This window comes from Fulmarus glacialis, unplaced genomic scaffold (genome assembly GCF_000690835.1).
Source record: "Fulmarus glacialis isolate BGI_N327 unplaced genomic scaffold, ASM69083v1 scaffold43932, whole genome shotgun sequence".
Lineage (NCBI taxonomy): Eukaryota > Metazoa > Chordata > Aves > Procellariiformes > Procellariidae > Fulmarus > Fulmarus glacialis.
Genome location: NW_009198100.1, coordinates 33,152 through 54,440, shown reverse-complemented (window position 1 = coordinate 54,440; position 21,289 = coordinate 33,152). Strand labels below are relative to the sequence as shown.

At 41.0% G+C, this 21,289-nt stretch overlaps 1 protein-coding gene across 1 annotated transcript in view; it reads right to left on the bottom strand.

Annotated features, from left to right (window-relative positions):
- Positions 1-2,722: 2,722 nt before the first annotated feature.
- ESR2 (estrogen receptor 2 (ER beta)) overlaps positions 2,723-21,289 on the bottom strand; it is a 43,605-nt gene continuing 25,038 nt past the window's right edge. Inside the window, exons 5-9 of the mRNA XM_009572778.1 lie at positions 14,484-14,783; positions 9,208-9,346; positions 6,768-6,901; positions 4,979-5,153; positions 2,723-2,912 (exon numbers count right to left, since the gene is read on the bottom strand). Of these exons, the coding sequence (XP_009571073.1) occupies positions 2,723-2,912; positions 4,979-5,153; positions 6,768-6,901; positions 9,208-9,346; positions 14,484-14,783 (938 nt within the window). The remainder of the gene's footprint in view (positions 2,913-4,978; positions 5,154-6,767; positions 6,902-9,207; positions 9,347-14,483; positions 14,784-21,289) is intronic.

The window sequence follows — 21,289 nt, the reverse complement described above, 5'->3', positions numbered from 1 at the left end:
CCCCAGAACTGCAGCATAATTTCTTCAAGTAGAAGCAGCCGCCTCTGGCCGGGTCCCAGCTCAGCAGCAGAAGCTGATGTACGGCAGGGCAGTGAAGGAAAGCCATAAACCAGCCCCGCTCTCCTCCCCTCCTCCCAGCCCTCGCAGCTCCTCAGCACTCAATTCACTCATGCTGAAACTGGAAAAGCTCCCCCAATACCTAAATGGAAACGCAGCGTGGCAGCTCTGCTCAGGTCTGGCGGGGACGTGGACGTGCTCCACACCAGGGATGCAGCATCTGGGAGAGTCTGTGGGATACAGACCCATGATAAACCCCAACATCTCTCTCAAGAGACGAAGGCACCTTGTTCCGTCATTTCGGCACACCGCTCCCTGTTTATAAACTGTGCTGTTTGAGAGACGTGCACCTTCTCCTTATCCAAATATGAACACAGCTACATTAATCCAGAGAGTCGACAGCTATTGGCTTTTGCCCATTTTAAAACACTAGTAGTAACTTTTAATAAAATGATGTTCAACAAGACAAAAAATACCTGTTAAAATCACATCATTTTCCTAGTTGCACTGTGCTAATAACGGCATACATGAATCACAACATGTGGCACAAATCTGCAGCATCACCCTTTCACAAAGTCAATCCAGAGCAAATTTCCATTTAGAAGTTAATTTTACGTTTTTTTTTTTCCCATTTTCTAAGAGGTTTGTTTCAAGTTTGCACATAAATTCAGCACTTCTAAAGCAAACCAAACAAACAAAAAATCACTTAAACATTTCTTTGAAAAACTGTATTAAACAAAAAGATTACACAGGATAAGGAAAATCAGAAAAAGAACAATACAACAGGCATTGACGCCAGATCAAGTCCAAGAAACACTAAAACCTGTCTGTTGCACAGCAAAACTTCCCTCAGAATGAAAGTGCCAATGAATTCCAGACTGTACGCACATTTTTCCCTCTTTTGTGATAAATATTACACTTATTTAGAAGGGCACTGCTATATTACAGTTTCTTAAAAACAATAAAAAGGTAGCTAGTAAAAATTTAGACCATCAGCAGCATCTGGTATAGCACAAGATCAAAACAAGACAATAGATTTGTGTAACTCACTGAAAACTTTTTATGCTCCTCCTGTAAAAAATATTGTCCTTGGCTTTGAAAAACACCAAGACCAAAGGTTTGACTAATATTGAAAGTATCCAAATGGCATACTAACCAAAGTCCCTAATCCAAAAGACTTATTGGCTCAAAATAGACTTTTGGTGTGATCCCAATTTAATTTCACCATACCTGAAATGCCCAGAACATACATGTATTCCATTTAGAGTGATTGCAATTCTAGCTCACATCAGAATGTGATATTGGCAGTTGCCAATGATGCCATCCTGCTCTTCGCTGAGGTCAGCGGCCAGGCTATTTGCTCTGATTTTTTTTTTCTCAGTGCAGCTTAAACACATGCAGAAATCAGCACAACGGGGCGGGGGTTTAAACCCACATCTCCAGTGAAATTCAAACAAGTCATCACACTTGCGAAGCAAAGGAAGTGCCAGAACCATCATCCCCCCCTCTCTTTGAGGGATCCTACACAAGGTATGAAAACCACAGCAAAAGGTGCCATGCGCTTTGAAAACAAGCAAGCAGCAAACCTGAGGGCAGCAGGCAAAAGCAGGTCCCAGCTTAGGTTCCCGTCCACTGCCTCACCCCCTGCAAGATGGCTGCAAGAGGTTTCAGGTGGGCAGGACATAATTCCACAGGTGAGTCAAAAGGGGAGGGAAGATGGTTGGTTTCTAGCTGATTTCACAAGCCCTGATTAGCAGATCATATACAAATGCAAACAGTTAATATTCACAGAGCAACCTCTTGTGCCTAAATATTATAACAGATTTAACATCATTAATAAATATATAAAACAATATGTTAATCTCACAGACAAAACACGTTTCAAAGGTCAGCATTGACTGAAATACCTAGGCAGTTTGGTCATTGTTTAAAGCACTGAAGAATTTCACACAGATAATAATGTGAGTGTTAAGAACAGGCTCACAAAATACAAACTTAAGCTTGGTTTAACATTTCTGAAGAGGCTCTGAAGTGGCCCTAGAAGCTATTCTGAATGGCCTTCAAATGAGAGCCCCTTGCAGCCATTGCATATTTAAGAATAGAAGGAACTCCTTTACACTGTACATATCTCGGCACTTTATCTAGATAGGCTGCAAAGCAGGTATTCCCCAGGGACCAGCACACACAGGTAAGCGGATCTGTCCCAAACAATGCTGCTCTACATTTCATACAATCTCACGCTGAAAGAGGAGATCATCTAGTCAGCGCTTAAAAGCCTTGGTCTGGGAGATGGAGACCTAAGTGCTCGCTCCTAGCCCTGACACCTCTTCTGTCATCTTAAACCAGGGCCTTTATCTCTCTGTCTCAGTTCACCTGCCTCTGAAAAGGAGCGGCAGTAATTCCCTGCCTTGCAGTACTGTTCTGAGGCTTAATTTCATAAGGTGTTTTTGAAGAGTCTCAGAAAAGGCACTATAAAAGTGCAGCTACTATAATGTCAGAAACACGGGCAGAGGTGTGCGTCCCACAAGCCTTTCCCGAGATACCGATGTGCAAATCTAGTAGAGATGAGGACTCGCACTTGGTCACGCTTCGGCAGTCCCATCACAGCAGCTTTGTTTTCTCCCATAGCTTTGAACAAGCTTCACATTTCCAGGTCTCGACAGAATTACTGGGCTGCCCCGTTTCGCAGGCTGTCTCCAGTCTCCATTTGTTCTAACGGGCCATATTCGGGGTGTGTGACCGGGGACTTCCTTTGGCCTCGGAGAGTGTGCGCATTCAACATCTCCAGCAGCAAGTCATACACTGGGACCACGTTTTTACACTTCATGCTCAGGAGATGCTCCATTCCCTTGTTACTGTGAAGGAGAACAGAAAATAAGTCAGTGATCTGGGTTCGACAATGCAGAGAAGGAAAACACGCTCATGGCTTCAAGAGAGTCCTTTTTGAATTAGGAGTTGAGAGAATTTAGCTGCTGTAGTCCCCGAGATCGCTTACCACTACCAACAGTAACAACATCCCAATACTTTAAAGCTGAGTGTTTTACTATTTAGAGAACCAAGACTTGTTTTACACCACACAAACTGACTTCAGAAAATAATGCAGATGTACTGACCCTACTGAAATCAAAGAGAAAACCCCTTTGATGCCGTAAGCGTGGGAGCCCACACGCTGCAGCTTTATACAAAAGGGGAATTTACAATGTGTAGCTCTAGTGACCACCTACCTCTCCTGCCTGGTTAAGTAGGAAGACCAAACTACCCTGGCTAACTTCAAGCAGTTTCTTTCTTCTCTGCATGTCCAGTGTCAGATCTTGCAGATGGCTACAGGCTTTAAAAGTAATTTTTTTCTTATGCAGTAAGATACAATGACACCTTGTTAGTTTGAACGCTCTGGCTGTATCATGATTCGGACTAACAGGAGACGGCTATTGCCGTTGCAGTTGCACATGCATATACTACAGATGCACTCAAGGTTTTGGGGTTGAAATCTAAGTGCACTTGCTCAGCACTAAATTTATCACATTGGAAACAGCAGCAGACAGCCAGCACATAGCTGACCTGGTGGTTGGATTGGAAGGGGGGCAATGCTTCCAGAAAAATAAGGTTCTGGTACAATTGAAGAGTTATAAATATGTTAATGGCAAAGAAGAAATTGCGGCCCCCCTCCTACACCCAGCTCCTGACAGTCCTGCATCATTTGGTAATCAAGGCTGAGAGCATCAATTATTTCCAGAACAAAGTATAATTGACTGACCAGTGCTAAGCAACGTAAAGGAGACAGGTCACAACAAGTAGCCTCCAGACTTTGGCTGAGGCAGGCGCAGCATAAAAACTCTTGTTTTAATAAGGAAATACAAAAATTTTGCAAAGATTCACAATGTTTATTCACGCCATGCCAGAACAAGAGCTCCTGCGATGCTGTGATGTGGCGTCACACCACAGTGGGCAACCCAGGTGACGGCAGCGCACCAGAGCCGTGAGTCGGGTTCAGCTCTGGCTGGTGCTGTGGCTTCTCTAGGGCCAGCTCTTAAACCCACCCCCAGTTCACAAACTGGCTGTTAAAAGCTGCCTTTCAGCACAGTCAGGTCCCTGCTGCTGCCACCCGCTCTCCCAGGAAGCTTGTTGCAAAGGTGGCTGTCCCTCTTCCAGTGTCCCTACACAAAGTCGGATACGCCCATCTCTCCTGTGCATGCTCCAGCCTGGTCCCAGGACCGTCTTCCCTGGACACCTAGTCCCAAGCCGAGACATAAGACAGCTTTGTCAATAGCTGGTCTCCGGGTAATATTTTAAAATGACAAACAGCCTGAAAATCAAAGCATCTCTTTGTAGGGCCCTGCGTTTGAGCCTGCTGTACTGCAAGCAAAGATGAGCAGCTCAAGGAGGTCCAGGAACCGGCAGGGAGCAGAGGAGCTGCTTCCCATGGGAAAGCAGGAGCGTGGCAGTGCTGTAGCACGAATCACTTGGCAAAAACGCTGTGGTTCCGTATAAAAGACAATAAATTTGGCCTGGGACAAACATGGCACCCAAAGTAGACTTTGCTCCACCAAAGCTCACACTGCAGATGATCAGTCTTGAAAGATACTTTTATTTTGGACAGAAGAGTTTAGATAGCTGGGCGGGTTTTTTTTTGAAAGGCTGAATTTCTGTTATTGTTAAACATTTCAGGCAGATACGTAAAGAACAATTTAATGCAACACAGTTAAGACAGCATTTTAATATCAACCCAACATTCTTGAATGCCAGCAAGCACTTGAGTACGTTGCCTGTTTAGCTGTGCTAGGAAGGAAAGCCTTACAACGAACAGAGAAGAGGAGCAGTCCCAGGATTCCCTCAGGAGTGCTCTGGAGTTCAGGCCTTGCTTTGTTGCTGTAACAAACAAACACTAACAGCTTACACGTTACACACATTCTGTAAAATGTACCTTGCGTGTCTGACGTGAGAGAGGAGCATCAACAAATTGGCCAGACGAGTTGTCTGCTGCTGCGAGGGGATTCCGCTCTTTGCAATAACCCACACCAAAGCATCTGTGACTACATTAAGCAGGTGATGCAGTTTCCTGTTGCTTTCAGGTTCTTCGGCTGACAAGGGAAACATGCCTAACCAGAGAAGGGAAAGAAATACTCCCTGCTCGTGAGGAAGAAAAAAAAGCTACGACTGTGGATTTTTTTTCTGATGTAATATTTCAACAGGATTAGAGAAGATACATTTCCTGACACCTGCCCTCAAGGTGTACAAACGATGCTCCATGTGCCACACCAAGCTCCGACTTACATTCCTTTGCCAAAACTTGACAGCCACATCATTTGCAAACTAGGTAACTCTCCCAAATCCTCCCAAGACAACATGTTGAACATAGACCCTTCAGGCCAGAGAATGGACGTGCTCTCCATTCTCATGGGGGTTTTCCTTTGAATCATTCTGTACCTTGTAGTTTAGTAACTATTACAAATTAGAGCATTATGCTTGCTCTAATAAGTTCTTGCTGAAAAAAACCTTTTTCCTCTGACTGTACCCTAGGGAGGGAGGAGAACACGGTGAGAGACACCGCTCATAGACCCAGCCTGCCATGGTCTCCCTACAGCTCACTAAGGGTGCCGTAATATAGCGCTTGCCTACAGCGAGAAACCTGAAAAGTCAGCGAAGGCAAAAAAGGGGGATTAGGGGTATGGAGAGGGAAGAGAAGAAATCACCACTAGGAAGATCTGGAAACACACAATAACATTATTGATAGAGCAGAAGAGACCTGGGCAAAAAAAAAAAATCCTCCCAAAGATGGAAGGACAGAGCTCCAGAACACCTTGAAAATTAGGAGTAAAAGATTAACTTTGACAAGAAAGGAGACCTGGGAGAGGTGAAAGGAGAGATTTTTTAAAGAGGCGAGGCTTTAAAGAAAATATGGCTGATGAACATGGGTTTTTGTTGGGTTTTTTTGGTTGGTTGGTTGTTGTGGCTTTTCTTAAGAAAAAAAGAATAGCTTTTGTTGTCTGTTGAAACAAACAAAATTCAGACCTGGGCTGGGAATTACACAGCAGCTCCTCGCTGAAAACAGTAGATGTAAATAGTTAGATGTTATTTTGTTGTTGGGCTTTTTTGACAACATTAATTACAACACGTTCTGGGGAATAAAATTGTCTTACTGCAGACTACCCTAAACTAGCAAACACACACTCCTATTTGCCTTGTGTAAAAGGCTGCAAAGCAAAGCTCCTATCCTGAAATTCATCTTGCAGAACTCTTGAGTACTTTCAATCATTTCTACCAATTAATTACCATTAAATCGGAACATTGAAACCCAATTAATCATCACTCGGTTGAGTAACTAGTTTTACTAGAATTAAGAATTAAGGACAGGTTTGTAGAGCTGTACAGCAACTTTACACACAACCAGGATCCACAGATATACGAGCAGAAGTTCTCATTGAAAAGGACAGACCCACAGCCTGGGGCTCCCCCACTCGGGAGAAGCTTTCAGACTTCAGGTCTTTCATGCAGTTCTTACAACAGGACATAGACCCTAAATCCAGCAAATGATACAGTTGAGAAGTTTCTTGAGTAAAAATCCTTACAAACTGATGGTGTAGAAGTCCTTTCCTATTGTTCTCTTTCAATGGTTTTATCTCATTTGATCTTTCTGCCATTTTTAGAGGCTGATTTCCCAGCCACCCTCGAAATCAAAAGTATAATTTGGTGAGCGTCAACTGCGTACTCACTGGAATTGAGGAGAATCATTGCCTTGACACACAGATACTCCTTGTGCTGCAGTTTCAGCTCTCGGAACCTCGAGGTCATGGCCAGGAGCATATCAAAGATCTCCAAAATTCCCTCTACGCATTTCCCCTCGTCCCTATGGAAACACAGTTAAAATGTTACCGAAAAAGTAGAATTAAGGAACTCTGACTCAGCCAGATAAAAGTCAAAGCACAAAAGAGGCTGCAAAAGGCCTATCCATCTCATCTTTGGCAGAATTCAAAAGGTTCTATCATGAAATCTAAATTGAAAAGTACACTGGTATAAAAGAAGAAGAAACCTCTAAGAAACCGATTTTCTCTTTAAAGCGCATGCAGGATTGACCGCAGGTAAGTATGACCATATTTCTGCAAGAGGCTTTATCCTCACAGCCAGTGTAATTCTGGATAATCAGTTTGAAACTCGGTAGCGCGGGGCACAGAACCACCTTGAATCATTCTCCAGATTTGTTTCACAAGGAGTTAATAGCACAGCTGGTGACACGACTGTCTGTACCTGACGGAGGCCTCAGGACTTGGTGAATAAGAAAGACCCCCTAAAATAAGTTTCTTGGAACAATAAGACATTTTTAAAGAATAAAATAACCTCTACCCCCATTCCCCAGCACCTTTTTATTTGAAGGTGTTTAAATATAAATAAATTTTTGGGTTTTTTGGTGGTTTTGTGGTTTGGTTATTTTTATGTTTGCAAGTTTTTACTGAATGCAACTTTCTCCATTTTGGATATTAGAAATGGTCCCATTTTCTGATCTGGAAAAAAACCCCGAACAACCCTAAGCCATTCCAATTAAAATTAAGCAGCAGCAAATTTCAAACCACTGAAGCTATTGTTCCAGTTTTTTGATTAGATTTTTTTTACATGTACTGGACAAAAAAAGCAATTAAGCTCTACAACACAGTATTCAAAGGGTTGCTTCTTATTCCTATCTGGAATATAAGATTTTTTTCTCTGTAGTGTTTTTAAGACGAGACAGACTTAAGCACAGCAGTGCAGGAGTATTAAGGACCTTCACTCCTCTCCTGGATCCCAAGAGGAAGGTGCTGAGCCTTCAGGCTGCGAGGCACGGGCAGGTAACACTAACCAGGTGCAGCAAGAACTGCCTGCAGAAAGGCAGCTGCCTGAATATTGCCCGGTTTCCCGTGTTCCTCATAGCAAAGGAGAGTTTTAAGCTTTGGAGAAGGACAGGCAGCTGCCAATTTCAAAACAAAGACACAAGCATCAGAGAAGTACTTGCCTACAAAGACTATGTAGGAAATGTATCTGAAGTTCAGCTAGGATAAAAACAATCAAGTTACAGACCAGTTTCATATAAGCATGTCTTAAAAAAAAAAAAATTACAGCATGCCCAGATGCTTGCTAGCTCCCACTCTGCTGTGTCTTGTAGAGATGAAGGAATGCATCAATAAACTCACCCTATTCAACACATATTAGCTTCCAAGGAACTACATGTATCACACATTTTCAGCAATTTCTTACCATTGTATTGAACAACACAGCATGTCCCTGCATTGAATTTTATATGAGCAAATAATAATTTATTTCATATCTTTTATAAATTAAATTTCTTTCTCTTACTAACCCATTTTGTTTTCTGTATCTATGATGATGATTATTTCTGAGCTCAAGCCACAGAGCTGGTACAGATCTGAATTTCCCCAGGTTGAAAAGGCTAAGAGACATTTTAAGCCTACCCAAAAGAGTAGATTGTTTCCCTGACTTTTTACCAATATGAAGCCCAGGTCAAATCCTTCTAAGGTCCTGTAGAAAAACATCCTTGCTAATCCATATTCTGCCCTGCCGGTACATGATGTTATGGAGAAATAATTTTTAAACTTGCAAACAGCCTGCTTTAGCTTGAAAAAATATTCTCAGTATTGAACAAGAAGCTAGGGTTTTTTAAATCCCTTTTGGCTAGTGCTGCAATGTTCATTATTATAGCTATCTATGAAGGCTGCAGTAGTGGCAGGAAGAAAAACAGGTAGAAAAGCTACTTAAAAGAATTAAAATATGGCCTGACACTATGTGTACTTTTTTTTGAGGGATGTGGGGAGAAATTCACAATGTAGCGCATAGTGCTGATGTGTCTACAGTTTCAGCATCTGGAGACCCGGACCAAAAGAAAAAAACGACAGAAGACGTGAAGAATACAGAGGAACTTCACACTGTCACGTGCTATGGGAATTCAGGAATTTGCAGGTTCAACAATACCGTTTATGCTTAGCATTCCTTAAGCCCCTGTAAGGATGTGGAATCTCAAATCACTATTGTTACAAATACAAGTAAATTATATTGTTAGATAAAATATTAATAGCATCTCCCATACTTAATCCTCTTCCTCCTACCATTCACCCCACCTCCAACCATGCTAATATGAAGTGTTCTCAAGAAATTTATTTCTCTTACCTGTCCAATACAAGGTCTGGTGCAAAAATCAGTTTCCCAGGATGGTCGATTGATCTCCACATCAAACCAATCATTAAAACTTCCATCCAGCAGCTCTCCAAGAGTCTTACTTGGTCATAGAGGCTGAGATCAATGAAGCCTAAATTGATGAAAATAATAGCATAAAATAAATCAACCTGTTTGTTTCTCTGTTTTGATAAAGACGACTGAGTATACGAGAAACAAAAAGAAACAGAAAGAATTATGGGTTGTGAAGAAAGCCAGAAAAGGGAGCATTGACATCAAAAGCGCCATGCTGCCATCTCAAATAGGAACATAAATACTTGTTATTATCATTGTCAAATCTTCCACAAAACATTTGAAATAAAGCAGAGTGAGGTTCAAGTGCAATTATTCCCACACAGCTGGTGAAACTTAAGTGACCGCAGAGGACCTGCCTTATGCTTGGCCACCTCTTTAGCTGACGGTCCCACAGCCTCCTGAGAGGCACCAGGGATTCACTCGGGAAACTCGCATTTGTCGGATATTACTGCATTGCACTGCAGAGGACACCTAAGAAAATAGTCTGTTCTTTCCCCAGAATGCATATGGTTGTCACTTGCAGGGTTTTTTTTTTAATCTCATAAAACAGGCACGTTTCTGGGTTTGTTGGGTAACTATGAAAGAACCCACACATTGGTGCCTCTGTGTTGTCAACCCCTTTGTAAATGACATGTGTTGACCCCAGCCACTGTTTTCCTGCCACCCCCTTCCCCAAAATTGCTATAAACCAGAAAAAAAAAAAAGAGGAGGGTAGTTGGTGAAGGTATAAGTGTCCCCATTGCCTCCATTCACAGCATCCTAGAAGCAAGAACAGAATTAATGCAGTTGTGCATAAGCCTGTTCCAGCATTTAGTTGTCTCCAGAAGTTATAGCAAGGTGTCAGATAGCACTGCAACACAGCCAGAAGGGAGAGACAGTCGTTGCCCTCCCTTTGCCTTCCCCTGCAAAAAAGACTGGGGAAAAAAGATGCATAGAAACCAAATAAAGAGAAATAAAATTAACACACATGCAAAAAAAAAAAAAAAAAACCAAAACCAAAACACAGAAAACAGAAGAAGTGTGAATTATCAAAATGCAGACTGCTTAGTCAGGGAATAAAATACAGATACGATGACAACCAGTTCAGTGGTCAAACCGTAGCTGTGTTCAAAACCAAGATCAGGCCACAGTTTTCAAAGCAGAGCTGCTTTAGGTAGGGCTCTTAGCAAAGGCACTTCGTTTTTAGATGAGCTTCTATCTACGACTCTGCAGAGTGAAAAACCGTGACACAGCCTGGCCATGGGAGACAGGCTCCCCTTAGCTCTTGCCAGTTGTCTGAGGTCTTAAATTACCCACAGTACGTTTGCGCTGTCAAAGAATCTGCTGTCGGTAATTTATACAAATGCTCCATGTCTTTTAATCTTACTAAACTACTAGGCTGGAAGACAGTCGGTGACAGCTCTGGGTTGACATAAACTGGGTAATGCGCACTCTCTCTTACGATTGCTCGAAGTGCTGCCTTTCAAAATCGATAGTCTTGCTCCTTATTTTATAAGAAGGGTAAACAGCGCTCTATGAGCGGTACCTTCCCTCCTGGATTTCGCTGTCACAGAATTTACTACAGAATCCACAGCCAACAACAGATTATCTGCCAGACACACACTCATAATTTTAAAAGTGCTTTTAGAAAAATAATCACGGAAGTGTGAATAGTATAAACTGACGGTGGCAGTTTCCTGGGAAACTACAGCCCAAAGACATTTCAGAAGTTTATTTAAATAAACATTTCCACAGGCATGTGCTGATTTCTCTAGCATAAATAACCAGTTATTGGGTTTAAAAACTATCTATCTCAGTTGAGCAAGATGTCAGTCCAAGCCCCAGCATTCAATCTACAGATACTTAAAGATCCAGATTTATCCCAGATGTCATCTGCTAAACTCACATTTATCCACACCAGCAGTATGATTTACGACCATTGAGCACGGCGATTAGAAGGACTATACCTTTCCTTTTCCTAACAATCTTGTGCTTTAAAGATGGAGGACAGCACATCACCACCACAGCTTCCACTGCAGTGGCAGAAGTCCTATTTCATTGCTGCTAAGTACATTAAACTACTTATTTTTCTGCGGCTGTAGTACACGTCCTTTAAATCATGTACTCTATACCTGATCATTTAATTATAAATTACTAAGACAGACAAGAAAAAATGTGTGCTGGATGTGTAGTAACTAGCAGAAGACAGGCTGCTCTGGCCAGCAACACACCGGGTTGCATAATGAATCCCCATTTCCATCTTATGACAACATCCTATCGATCAGCAATACAGGTTCAGCTATGAACCACGTTCAACTCTCTTAGACTAGGTCAACAAAGTAAAAAGCAATTATAGAAGTTACGTTCTGCTGTTTGACAACTTAGAATTAAAATACTTGGAAATCAGAAGGAAAAAAGTTCAGGTGTCAGCTTCTATTTTACTGAGCAACAACAAAAATACAATTAAGCTGAAAGTGCAGACAAAAATACAGTCACAGAGTAAAACTCATAACAAAAGAAGGTCATTAAATATTAAAAAAAAAACCAAACCATTTATCTTTCCTATTTGGGCAAAAAGTTACTGTTAACATCAGCATCTATAAGGAAAAATAAAAAGATTTTCTTTCACTTTTGGTGAGTGTCAAAATAATATCCAATAATAATGTAGAGGTGAAAATGGGCTTCTTACCCAGCTACACAAAAGCAAATATTCAGCTTTACAGAAAGTAAAATTACTGTTCACCGGGCCATTAGTCAAGAACTCTGTATTTTTTTTCCAAAACCTTACCTCCAGGAAGCAGAGCATGGATCTAGATGATTAACTTCAGGCAAGAATTTTTGAAAACTGAAATTCTATGTCATCACAGTTATTTTAATGGAAATAAAGCTTTAGTCATCACACTTATTTTAATGGAAAAAAATAAATAAATCCACATTCAAGTAAATGCTCTAACTACCATGCAACATGGCAATATTACTTATAATTAGGTACATATTAAACATCACTTCTATTTTTGGCATTGCTCTAAAATGTTGTTTACTTCTGTTCTGTTTAACAGGAGTGTTCAGAAAAAACAAACATACACGATAAAGTGTCAACCTTCCCGGGGAACTGCTTTGAAGGGGTTTGACTGCTTCAATGGGTTTTCTTCATACAGTTCTCTTACTGCTGAGAAAAAGTTTTTATTTCTGACAGATCTTGAAAATAAACTAAAAGTGATCAATGTCAAAATTGGGGTTGATTTGGAAACTGATCTTTTAAAAAATTCAAAAAATTAATCTCAACTGGCTGAGGTTTTGGCTTTGTGGTTGGGTTTTTTTTTAAAAAGCTGACATAGTTTAAAAAAGTAGAAATTAAGAACAATCAGAAAATGGAAAAGGTTGTTGTGGATTTTTTTCCCATTCAAGTATTGCTTAAAATGAGGACATTTTCTACAACTTTCTCTGGTTTCCTTCACAATTCACTTCCTATCGGATTAACATGACTATATGGCGTCCTCTGAAATGGAACCTTTTGATCAAGTTTTTCTGATCAGACAAGATATTATAGCAATAGACACCACTTAACCCCTTATGGTTACAGTTATTTTCAGAGTTTCTTAAATCAGGAAAAAATAAGGATTAAGGATTCAGGCTCTCAGTTTAAAACATTCCACGTTAATGGCAAAAACTCTATCACTTTGCAAATTGCTAGCATGGTTTAAGATGCTCGTGCTGTGCAAGCATCTCCTCCCCAGCAGCTCAGCAGCTGACCTGGAATTTGCACACCCTAAAACCGTCACACCTGAACTCTCCAACACAGTGGCTGAGCCGTGGAGCCTGTAGTGTGCAACTAGGAGATGTGGTCCAGCAGCTGGAGCTGGTAGCACCTTCAGCCACTCCAACTAGATCTGAAATAGGATGCGTTTCCCTCATCCTAAATTCTTAGTTTAAGGATTATACGAAATATTCTCCACCAAGCTTGTTTCCTATACCGTGTACACACTCGATTTATTTCTAGGCATAACGACTACTGTCATGTCTTCCTAGGTGCATATTCAAGCAGCAGCAAGTGCTGTTTATAGTGCACAAGCGTGACCAGACCAGGGCGTGCACCAGCACGCTCTGGTTGCCTTCAGCGTAAAATCCAAGAGAGGAGCTGTGGTGTGCTGGCTTCCCAGTTCTGATGGACGTGGGGTTAGGACTACCAGGGGCACTGCAGAATATATTAGCCATGTAAGGTAAGCACAGCCGTAGGGATCACTTCTCGTAGAGCACTATATCTGAAGTTAAGGATTAAGCCCCATGCTGCTATACGTCTATCAATTATTCAATGCTTCTTTCAGCTCCCTATTAGTAGTTGGTCACCTTAGCTCTCGCTGAAGGGCCACAGTCTGTGGTTTAGTCTATGCCAGCCAACAAGATTTTCTGCACAACTTTGCCAACTATCTTCTCTGTGTGCTGGCTGCTTTTATTCTGGCTTTTATTCTTTATTCTGACAGTTTTAATCATGGGCGCTTCCTGGAGAAGGAATTGCAAATGCTCACCACTTCTCGTTTGTAAGAAGTGAAATGGTACGTTGCCACGATACTGTGGTCGCATTTGAGACATTCAAGGCAATAACGCATGTAGTTGTACTTCAGTGCATGTTCTTTGTGTTGCCAACAACCAAAAGCATCCTTATTGATTTTTGTTTTGAAGGAGAGCGCACGATAATTCTGAGATCAATACTATGCGACGCTTTGCAATCTGATGCTCTTGTGTAGCAACTATGTCAACTGAAGCAATTGCAGACACAGTGCTTGGACGCACTTCAGTTTTCATCAACTGTATTAGAAACCTTCTACCAGGATTCAGGGAAAGAATTTGGTCTTAAATTCTTTTTTATAGCAATCTAGTTAATACCGCTTTTAATGAACCTTCTAAATCAGATTAATCAGGTATTTATAGTTGATGAGGTAGAAATTACATGCAACACCAACTACGCTTTTTAGCAAAATGAAAAAGTATTTGACTAACAACAGATAGCAAACTATGGGTTAAATTGTTGTCTAAATCAAAATACATTCAGGTGAATTACTGAGAGCAATAAATTGACCATTACTTTATAGGATAAAAAGCTTAAGTTTTTCATACCACACATTTACTGTGCTGTGCTATTATTTCAGGGTAGAGAATGGTACATTGATGGTAAAAGCATCGAATAAAATGAACAAAAACAAGACTGAAATTCTTACCAGGAATTTTTTTGGCCCAGCCAATCATGTGAACCAGCTCTTTGTCTGCCAGTTTTGTCAGGGACATCATCATGGAGGCCTCCGTGAATGGTTTGCTGGGACGACTCACCAACACATTGGGAGGCTCCGCTTCAAGTAGTGTTAAAACAAACTGCTCTGGACTGACTGTGCTGAGCAGGATCTCTTTTACGCGGGTTACCGTCTCGTTGTATTTCTTAGCTTTGCCAATGCAATGCACCTGGTCTTCTGAATTACGATGGCGACGCAGGATCCGATATCCACAACGTTCTCTTCTTGAGCCTGACACGAGAGGCACATGATTGCATTGAAGTATTTTTCTCTCAGTGTTGCATTATGTAAATCCAAATGTTTGGGGAGAAGGGGAAAAACCCTTTGATATTGGATGTTCTAATGTTGAACATCAAGTTTCAGAATTTCTAGAGTATTCACCATTGACTTAACTTTGTTTCCACTGACTTCAGCTGAGGCTTTTGTTTATTCTACTAAACAAAAAATAATGTTAAAAAATGTCTATTTTTGAACTTCAGTTAACTCACTTTAAAAGTCCATGGGAAAATTCCCATTGACATCAAAAAGAGATAGATCAGGTCTTTAAATGCAAATAAAGACAGCTGTTTGTAAATTCTGTTTTTAAATTCTGCTTTAGATGTAAACTAGGGGAAGAAAACACTTCTGAAAGTCTGGGCCATGATACAGAGTAAATACCTCAGCCAGAAGCACAGCTGGACTTCACTGCTAGCTGGGTGTTCAGCTAGGGACTTGCTGAGATGCAACCCGTTTTCTCCCTAAGTCCCATTAAGCCAGCAGGAGTTTCCCCAAAGCGAATTCAGATATCTACAACTAGAAGGAGCAAGCCCCCTGTTTCGAGTTCTGCATGCAGAACGCTATTTCTGTTGCAAAGAGCAGTCCTTTAAATTCCTGGAACTGATTTATTGTTCATTCTAACACCACCAAACATTCTTCATTCTCTGTCAGTGTTATTGGTGGGACCACTGTTATCTGTTCTTGCATAGCTGCCATGGAAAGAGTCTAAAAGCATCTCCAAAAACATGGTATGGGGATTTGCTAAAAAATTCAGCCATGGCTTCTGCTTTCCCTCCCGCCTTCAGCATATTCTATAACAATGACTATGTTTACTGATTTACAAATAATCCTTGGCAGTAACTAATGCGCAAGATTGTACTGTATTAAAAATCAGGATATTAAAAAATATTAAGTTACTGAAGAGATCCTTAGACTGGAATCCTCCAGCACTTAACATTTCTAATATCACAGCTAAATTGTCCTCTAAATCTTTTAGAAGTTAATTTTTTGTGCTGGTCATCAATACTTTTACCGACATATGATACTCAAAGGTTGAATTTTCATAGATACGAAAATGCCTGTGCTAACATAAATCTATACCAGACCAACATTTATTATTGCATACATACAGACCATGGAGTCTTAAAGCATAATAAGTTTTCCCATTTGGTTTCAGTCCCACAACAAATTTGACAAAAGCATCCTTTCTGCTGCCGCTACTATCTTGACGTTACGACATTTATGAAGTCTTTCTGGTGTGTTGCCTAATGACTTCTTGCCCTCATCACAGACTCTTCTTCATTAGGGTATGTGATTAAAGGCTTCATAAAGTGCATGAAGACAAAGAAGCAAAGGAACGATGAAGATGGAAGAATCCCAAGAACCTAACCAGTGACAAGCAGCACACTGACTAGGCTACTCTCAGGGCTATCAAAGGAGAATGATCAGCCTGCGGCCTGGGCATGGCACCCAGCAGATAAGTCAACAGGGACCAGGCATTCCAAGCCATCTACTAGAAATACCAGAGGATCTGGGTGTCAGCTACTGGTAGGGCCATAGGTTTGGACCAGCTGCCAGAGACCTATTTGTGTGTGTGTGTGTGTGTGTGTGTGTGTGCAAGAGAGCATGTGCACAAGATACCTGGAAGAACAGAGGATCCAGGGGCCAGCTACTGGATAACATTGACTTTCTAAAGCCAGTTACTGGAGGGATCCATGTACATGTGTGTTTCTGTGACCATTTGTGTGGGAGAAGGTCTGAGTACCTGCAACTGGGGTGAGGCTGCAGACCCAGAGGCCATCAGCTGGGGAGATATGGGGATTCGCAGGCCAACTATTTGACAGACTGAGTGTCTAAAGCCAGCTACTGGAAGGATCCACATTGTATAAATGCATATCTTTTCCACTGCTTGTGTTTGCATGAGTGCTATATTTTCTGACTGTGGATACAGATATTGTGTGTGTATGTGCCTAATAACAATACACGCTCAGACTTGCTACTGGACCTGGGGACATGGCAATGTGGCAGTTTCCCTTCTGTCAAGCTACTGTATTCAGCAATTCCTACCATTCTTCATCCATATCTATGAGAGTTATATAAACCATGAGTTGTCTAAATGCCAACCAGGCAATGCAATTCTGGCCCTGAGTTTCAGTTAGCGAAGAGGTCCAAACATAAGCCAAATTAAAAAAAAGGGAGTAGGGGCACAAAAAATTAATTTCAGATGCTGCTGACAAGGCTTTGTCTTGCTAAATAAGATGTTGGGTGAATGCAGACTCTCAGTGGTGGAGGTTCCTCAGATGAGATGGCTTTTCAGGTCATAGTCCTGTCTTGTCTTCAGCAGCTATCGAGCACCATTTGAATCAACCCGTGAGAAGGGTGAGATGCAAAGGCCAATCGGGTACAACCTGAATGCGCTGAAAAGACTGGATAAGGACTAACAAAGTCTGCCAGGACTTTAAGGATGTGGAACTTTCAACTGCACATTGCTATCATCCTCACTTGCTGCTTGTTCAGTAAACCACCTCAGATGTAAAAGAGAACAGGATGCCCATTAAAGAAGTTTTCTCAATATCGGAGAACACCCTCTATCTGGAAATCCAAGAGACTCAAGAATACAAATACACAAAGCTGGTTTGATGAACAGTCCTCAGACATGGAGGAATCCAAGTGGAACACGGCATTTGGAACTGGAAGCATCATCAGCTGGAAGTCCAGCTTAAAGTCGGCACCATTTTGGGCAAGGATGGTTTTGTGTCCTTAAAAGGAATATGGGCAGGATGAAATGGGTTGAGTACTGACAGGACATTTGCACAAATAATGGATTGAAGGAAAACAATCAATGATTTGCAGAACCAAATGCTTAGCTGAATGACATCTAGCTAGAAGTTGCCAGAGCAGCTGTAAGATACAGAGCAGAGACAATCAGAGCTGGAGACATTATCTTATGGTAGATTCATGAAATCAGACTTGATATCAAAAAAGGTTACCTGCAGAACCACACAAGTCACAGGTTGAATTTCTTCAACCATCTGTCTAGGCAAATCCTTTTCTTTCTGAGAGAGTCAAAGGACAGCGAGGCATAGACTAATTTCTACAAAGACACTTGGATGATGTAGTGAACTCTGTGCTAAGCCTCCTTTTGGACTAATGTACAAAGATCAAGAGGAAAATCTTCAAGTGCTTTGTCAGCTTCAGAAAAACGTTAGAATGGCACAGTGGACTGCAGACTGTTCTGGATTCATGTCATGCACAGAAAGTATGTAAATATTTTCCATCAGGGAAGACAAAGAGGAAAGGTCAACAGTGAGCTAAGCAACTGGAACAAAAATACAACTAAAGACAGATGAGGAAATGCCTAGGTATCAGGGTGGTCTGCCTACAGAGATCTCTAGGGCTCTGATTTCCATATGAATGTGCATGGTAGAGACTGTAACCACCAGGAGAGAACTGAACTAAAGCAAGAAGCAACACCTCACGTTGTTTCCACTCTTTAGAAAGCTGAAGCACATTGAACATGGGCATCTTAAAGGACAGAAGAAGAAAAATAGCAGGGAAAAATAGAGGGACTAAAAGCCCTAGGGAGAGGCAGGGCTGAGGAGAAATTTTTTTGGGCTATCAAAAAATACCAACTGCTCCATGACACGCATAGTTTTTATTCTCCAGTACCTGGTGGAGCTGTGAAGCCCCGAAAAAGAAGACACACAAATAGCAGTCTTTTAATTAAACACATGGAAGAGTTGTTCAGTTAGGGACCATATCTAAAATAATAATGTCAGAAAAACTACTGTTTTAAGAGGGAGCTGGGGAGAGGAGCCTGATAACACAATGAGGAAGAAATTCCAGCAGTTTGGACACACCTGCCAGAAGCAACCTGTGGTCAAGCAAGCACTTGCAACCAGCTCATTGACCCTAGTTCAGTTCCTGGCACTGAAGTGAGCCAAGTGCACTTTTGTGGGACTCCACATCCTCTGATAAGCTGTCCTCAGCTCTGTCATACTGTCACCCAGACTTCTCTGTGGCACAGAAAATATTAGGCCTTTGGTGCTAAGACCCGAGTTATCCTTTCAAATTTACTGTTGTAAAGATTTTTAAATAACATTTTGTAGCCTATCCAAAATATAAACACACAGGTAAGTGACCAGGTACTTTAATGAAGATCAAAGAAATCAGTAAAATTTTAAAAAATACTAAAAAACAGTAGTCTAGCATCCTGTTCTAATTGATACAATCTTGTACAATTTTCACCTGTGCAGCTGCACTCCATGCTCCATCTTAAAATAATTCAGTCAGGTTGTGATACTTATTGAAAGTATTAAAGGTCTCAGTACTTGTGGAGGGTACTTACTGGGAAATAGCAAGCCCCTTTAAGTTACTTTAGGTTATTTAACTAAATCAAGTTTCATATATAACCAGTACTTATTTAAAAAAAAAAAAAAGTTCCATTTAAAACATAAAAACAGTTTCTATAATCACATCTCCATGCAGAAAGCCAAACTAGGAGTGTTATGACATTTCTGCATGAAAAACTTGTTACTAAAAAAAATATAGTTGGTGATGAAAAAAAAGGGGGACACCCCTCCCCCCAACAAAACCAGATTCTGAATTATGGTTTGTCATTTTTAATCACCATATATTACCAAAGCAGGTGAAGGATGATTCACTGAGCAGTGTGCATAAAACACAACTCCTCAGTAATTAAAAGAGATACCATTTATTTCCACATTAAAATTTATTCTGCTTGTATTAAAAAAAGGATAAAAAAAGAGTGCATTGTAAGATTACTCATCTAAGAAAACGATATTTAAGCTTGCTAGTCAACTGACACATCAGAAAGTAGCAGCCTTTCAACATTTCAACAACATAAAGGAACTTCTATGCTTTTTATTCAAATCCAAAGTTTAGGCAGGACTGAGAAATTTTACCTGTATGTCTATTAGCATCCAACAGGCATATATAAGTGCTTATAAAACTATATTATAAATAATTATAGACCAGCTTAATGTTTGACTTAACTAGACACAGAGATGTGGATCAATCTGTGTGAAGGCACAGCAGTAAAATACTTACAGCTTCCCAGATTAGGGACTACTTCCAACTTTACCACAAACGCCCTAAATATACTTATTAGCTAATATTAATTCATATAAAGGTAATTCAGGCAGTTGGAGAAGTGCACAAAATGATCAAATCCCTCATTCTTCCTACAGCACTCTCCTTATTTAGAGCTATTCTTTGCACAAGAAAATGGCTGTATTCAGCTTGGAATGCTGGACCAAGGGCAAGATCTCGAGCTACAGCACCGTAGACCACATGGGTAAACGATCACAAGAATATAAGAAATAAGACACATATTGAAAAATGTCATTAAAATGAGCATGTTGTTCACTCACGCATGAACAAGCCACAACAGGTATTACTGGCAGTGAAACACACTATCTTTAAGGCAACTCCTGCTTTACAAATTCTCTGAAAATCGCAAATGCCTCTGCTGTCTGGTATGGTGGACAGTTACACGGCATGTGGCTCTTAATATTTGGTCCCTGGCAACTGCTTATGTAACTAACCAGTTCAGCAGCAACTGCAGATTCTACCATTGAATATATTATCAGGTTTTGTAAGTGTTTGAGCTTAAAACTCACTCAAGTATACATTAGTAAATCATTATCACTCCAGTCACCTTCGAAAGCAAATGCAAATGTTCTGGTGAGTACGCCTGTATTCACAGAGCAGACCTCCTGACAAAGAAGCTGCCGTCTGCAATACATGCATGAGAACACGAGCTGGAATTACAGTAATTTCTATAATAGCTAAAATACAATTAATATATCTGATGTCCAGAGAATGCCAGGAAACATTTTTTTCCCCACTTACTTTCTGTGTGAAAAGTAATTTACAGTATTTCAAAGTGCTATCTAGAAACTGCACGCAGCAGCCAAGCACAGGAGAAAAAGAGAGCCAAACCCTGAACCCTACCAGCCCACAGAGAAGCCTGTTTTTCTTTTTGCAAACTTGTGGAATGATGCCAGTATTCAAGGTCAGTATCTACCCATTGCTTTTTAGTATGGCCCCTCAGCCCCCTCATTTGGGGTGGGGAGGGGGCAGAGGGGAGCTTTATCTTTGGAACATTTTCAACACGTTGAGAACTGGCACATGGGGAAAAAGATACAGGAGCGGGGTGGGGAAATAAAAGGTAAGTCTAGTCCAACAGGGAAACTGAAAACTCCTTATGGAAAAAGGTCTATTCAAGCCTCAGGAAGCAAAAAAAAAAAGGTATGAGCATAGCTGCTCCCAAAGTGGCTATAGCTAAGTGATGAAGCAACTCCCCTCTTCTTTACTGCCTTTGGCAAACAGCCCAGTCCATTTCAGGCTCCCCAGGTAAACACCCAAAAGCTCCAAGAAAATATCAGTTTTATCCCGATGTCCTGGTTTCGGCTGGGATGGAGTTGATTTTCTTCCTATTAAACGGTACAATGCTGAGT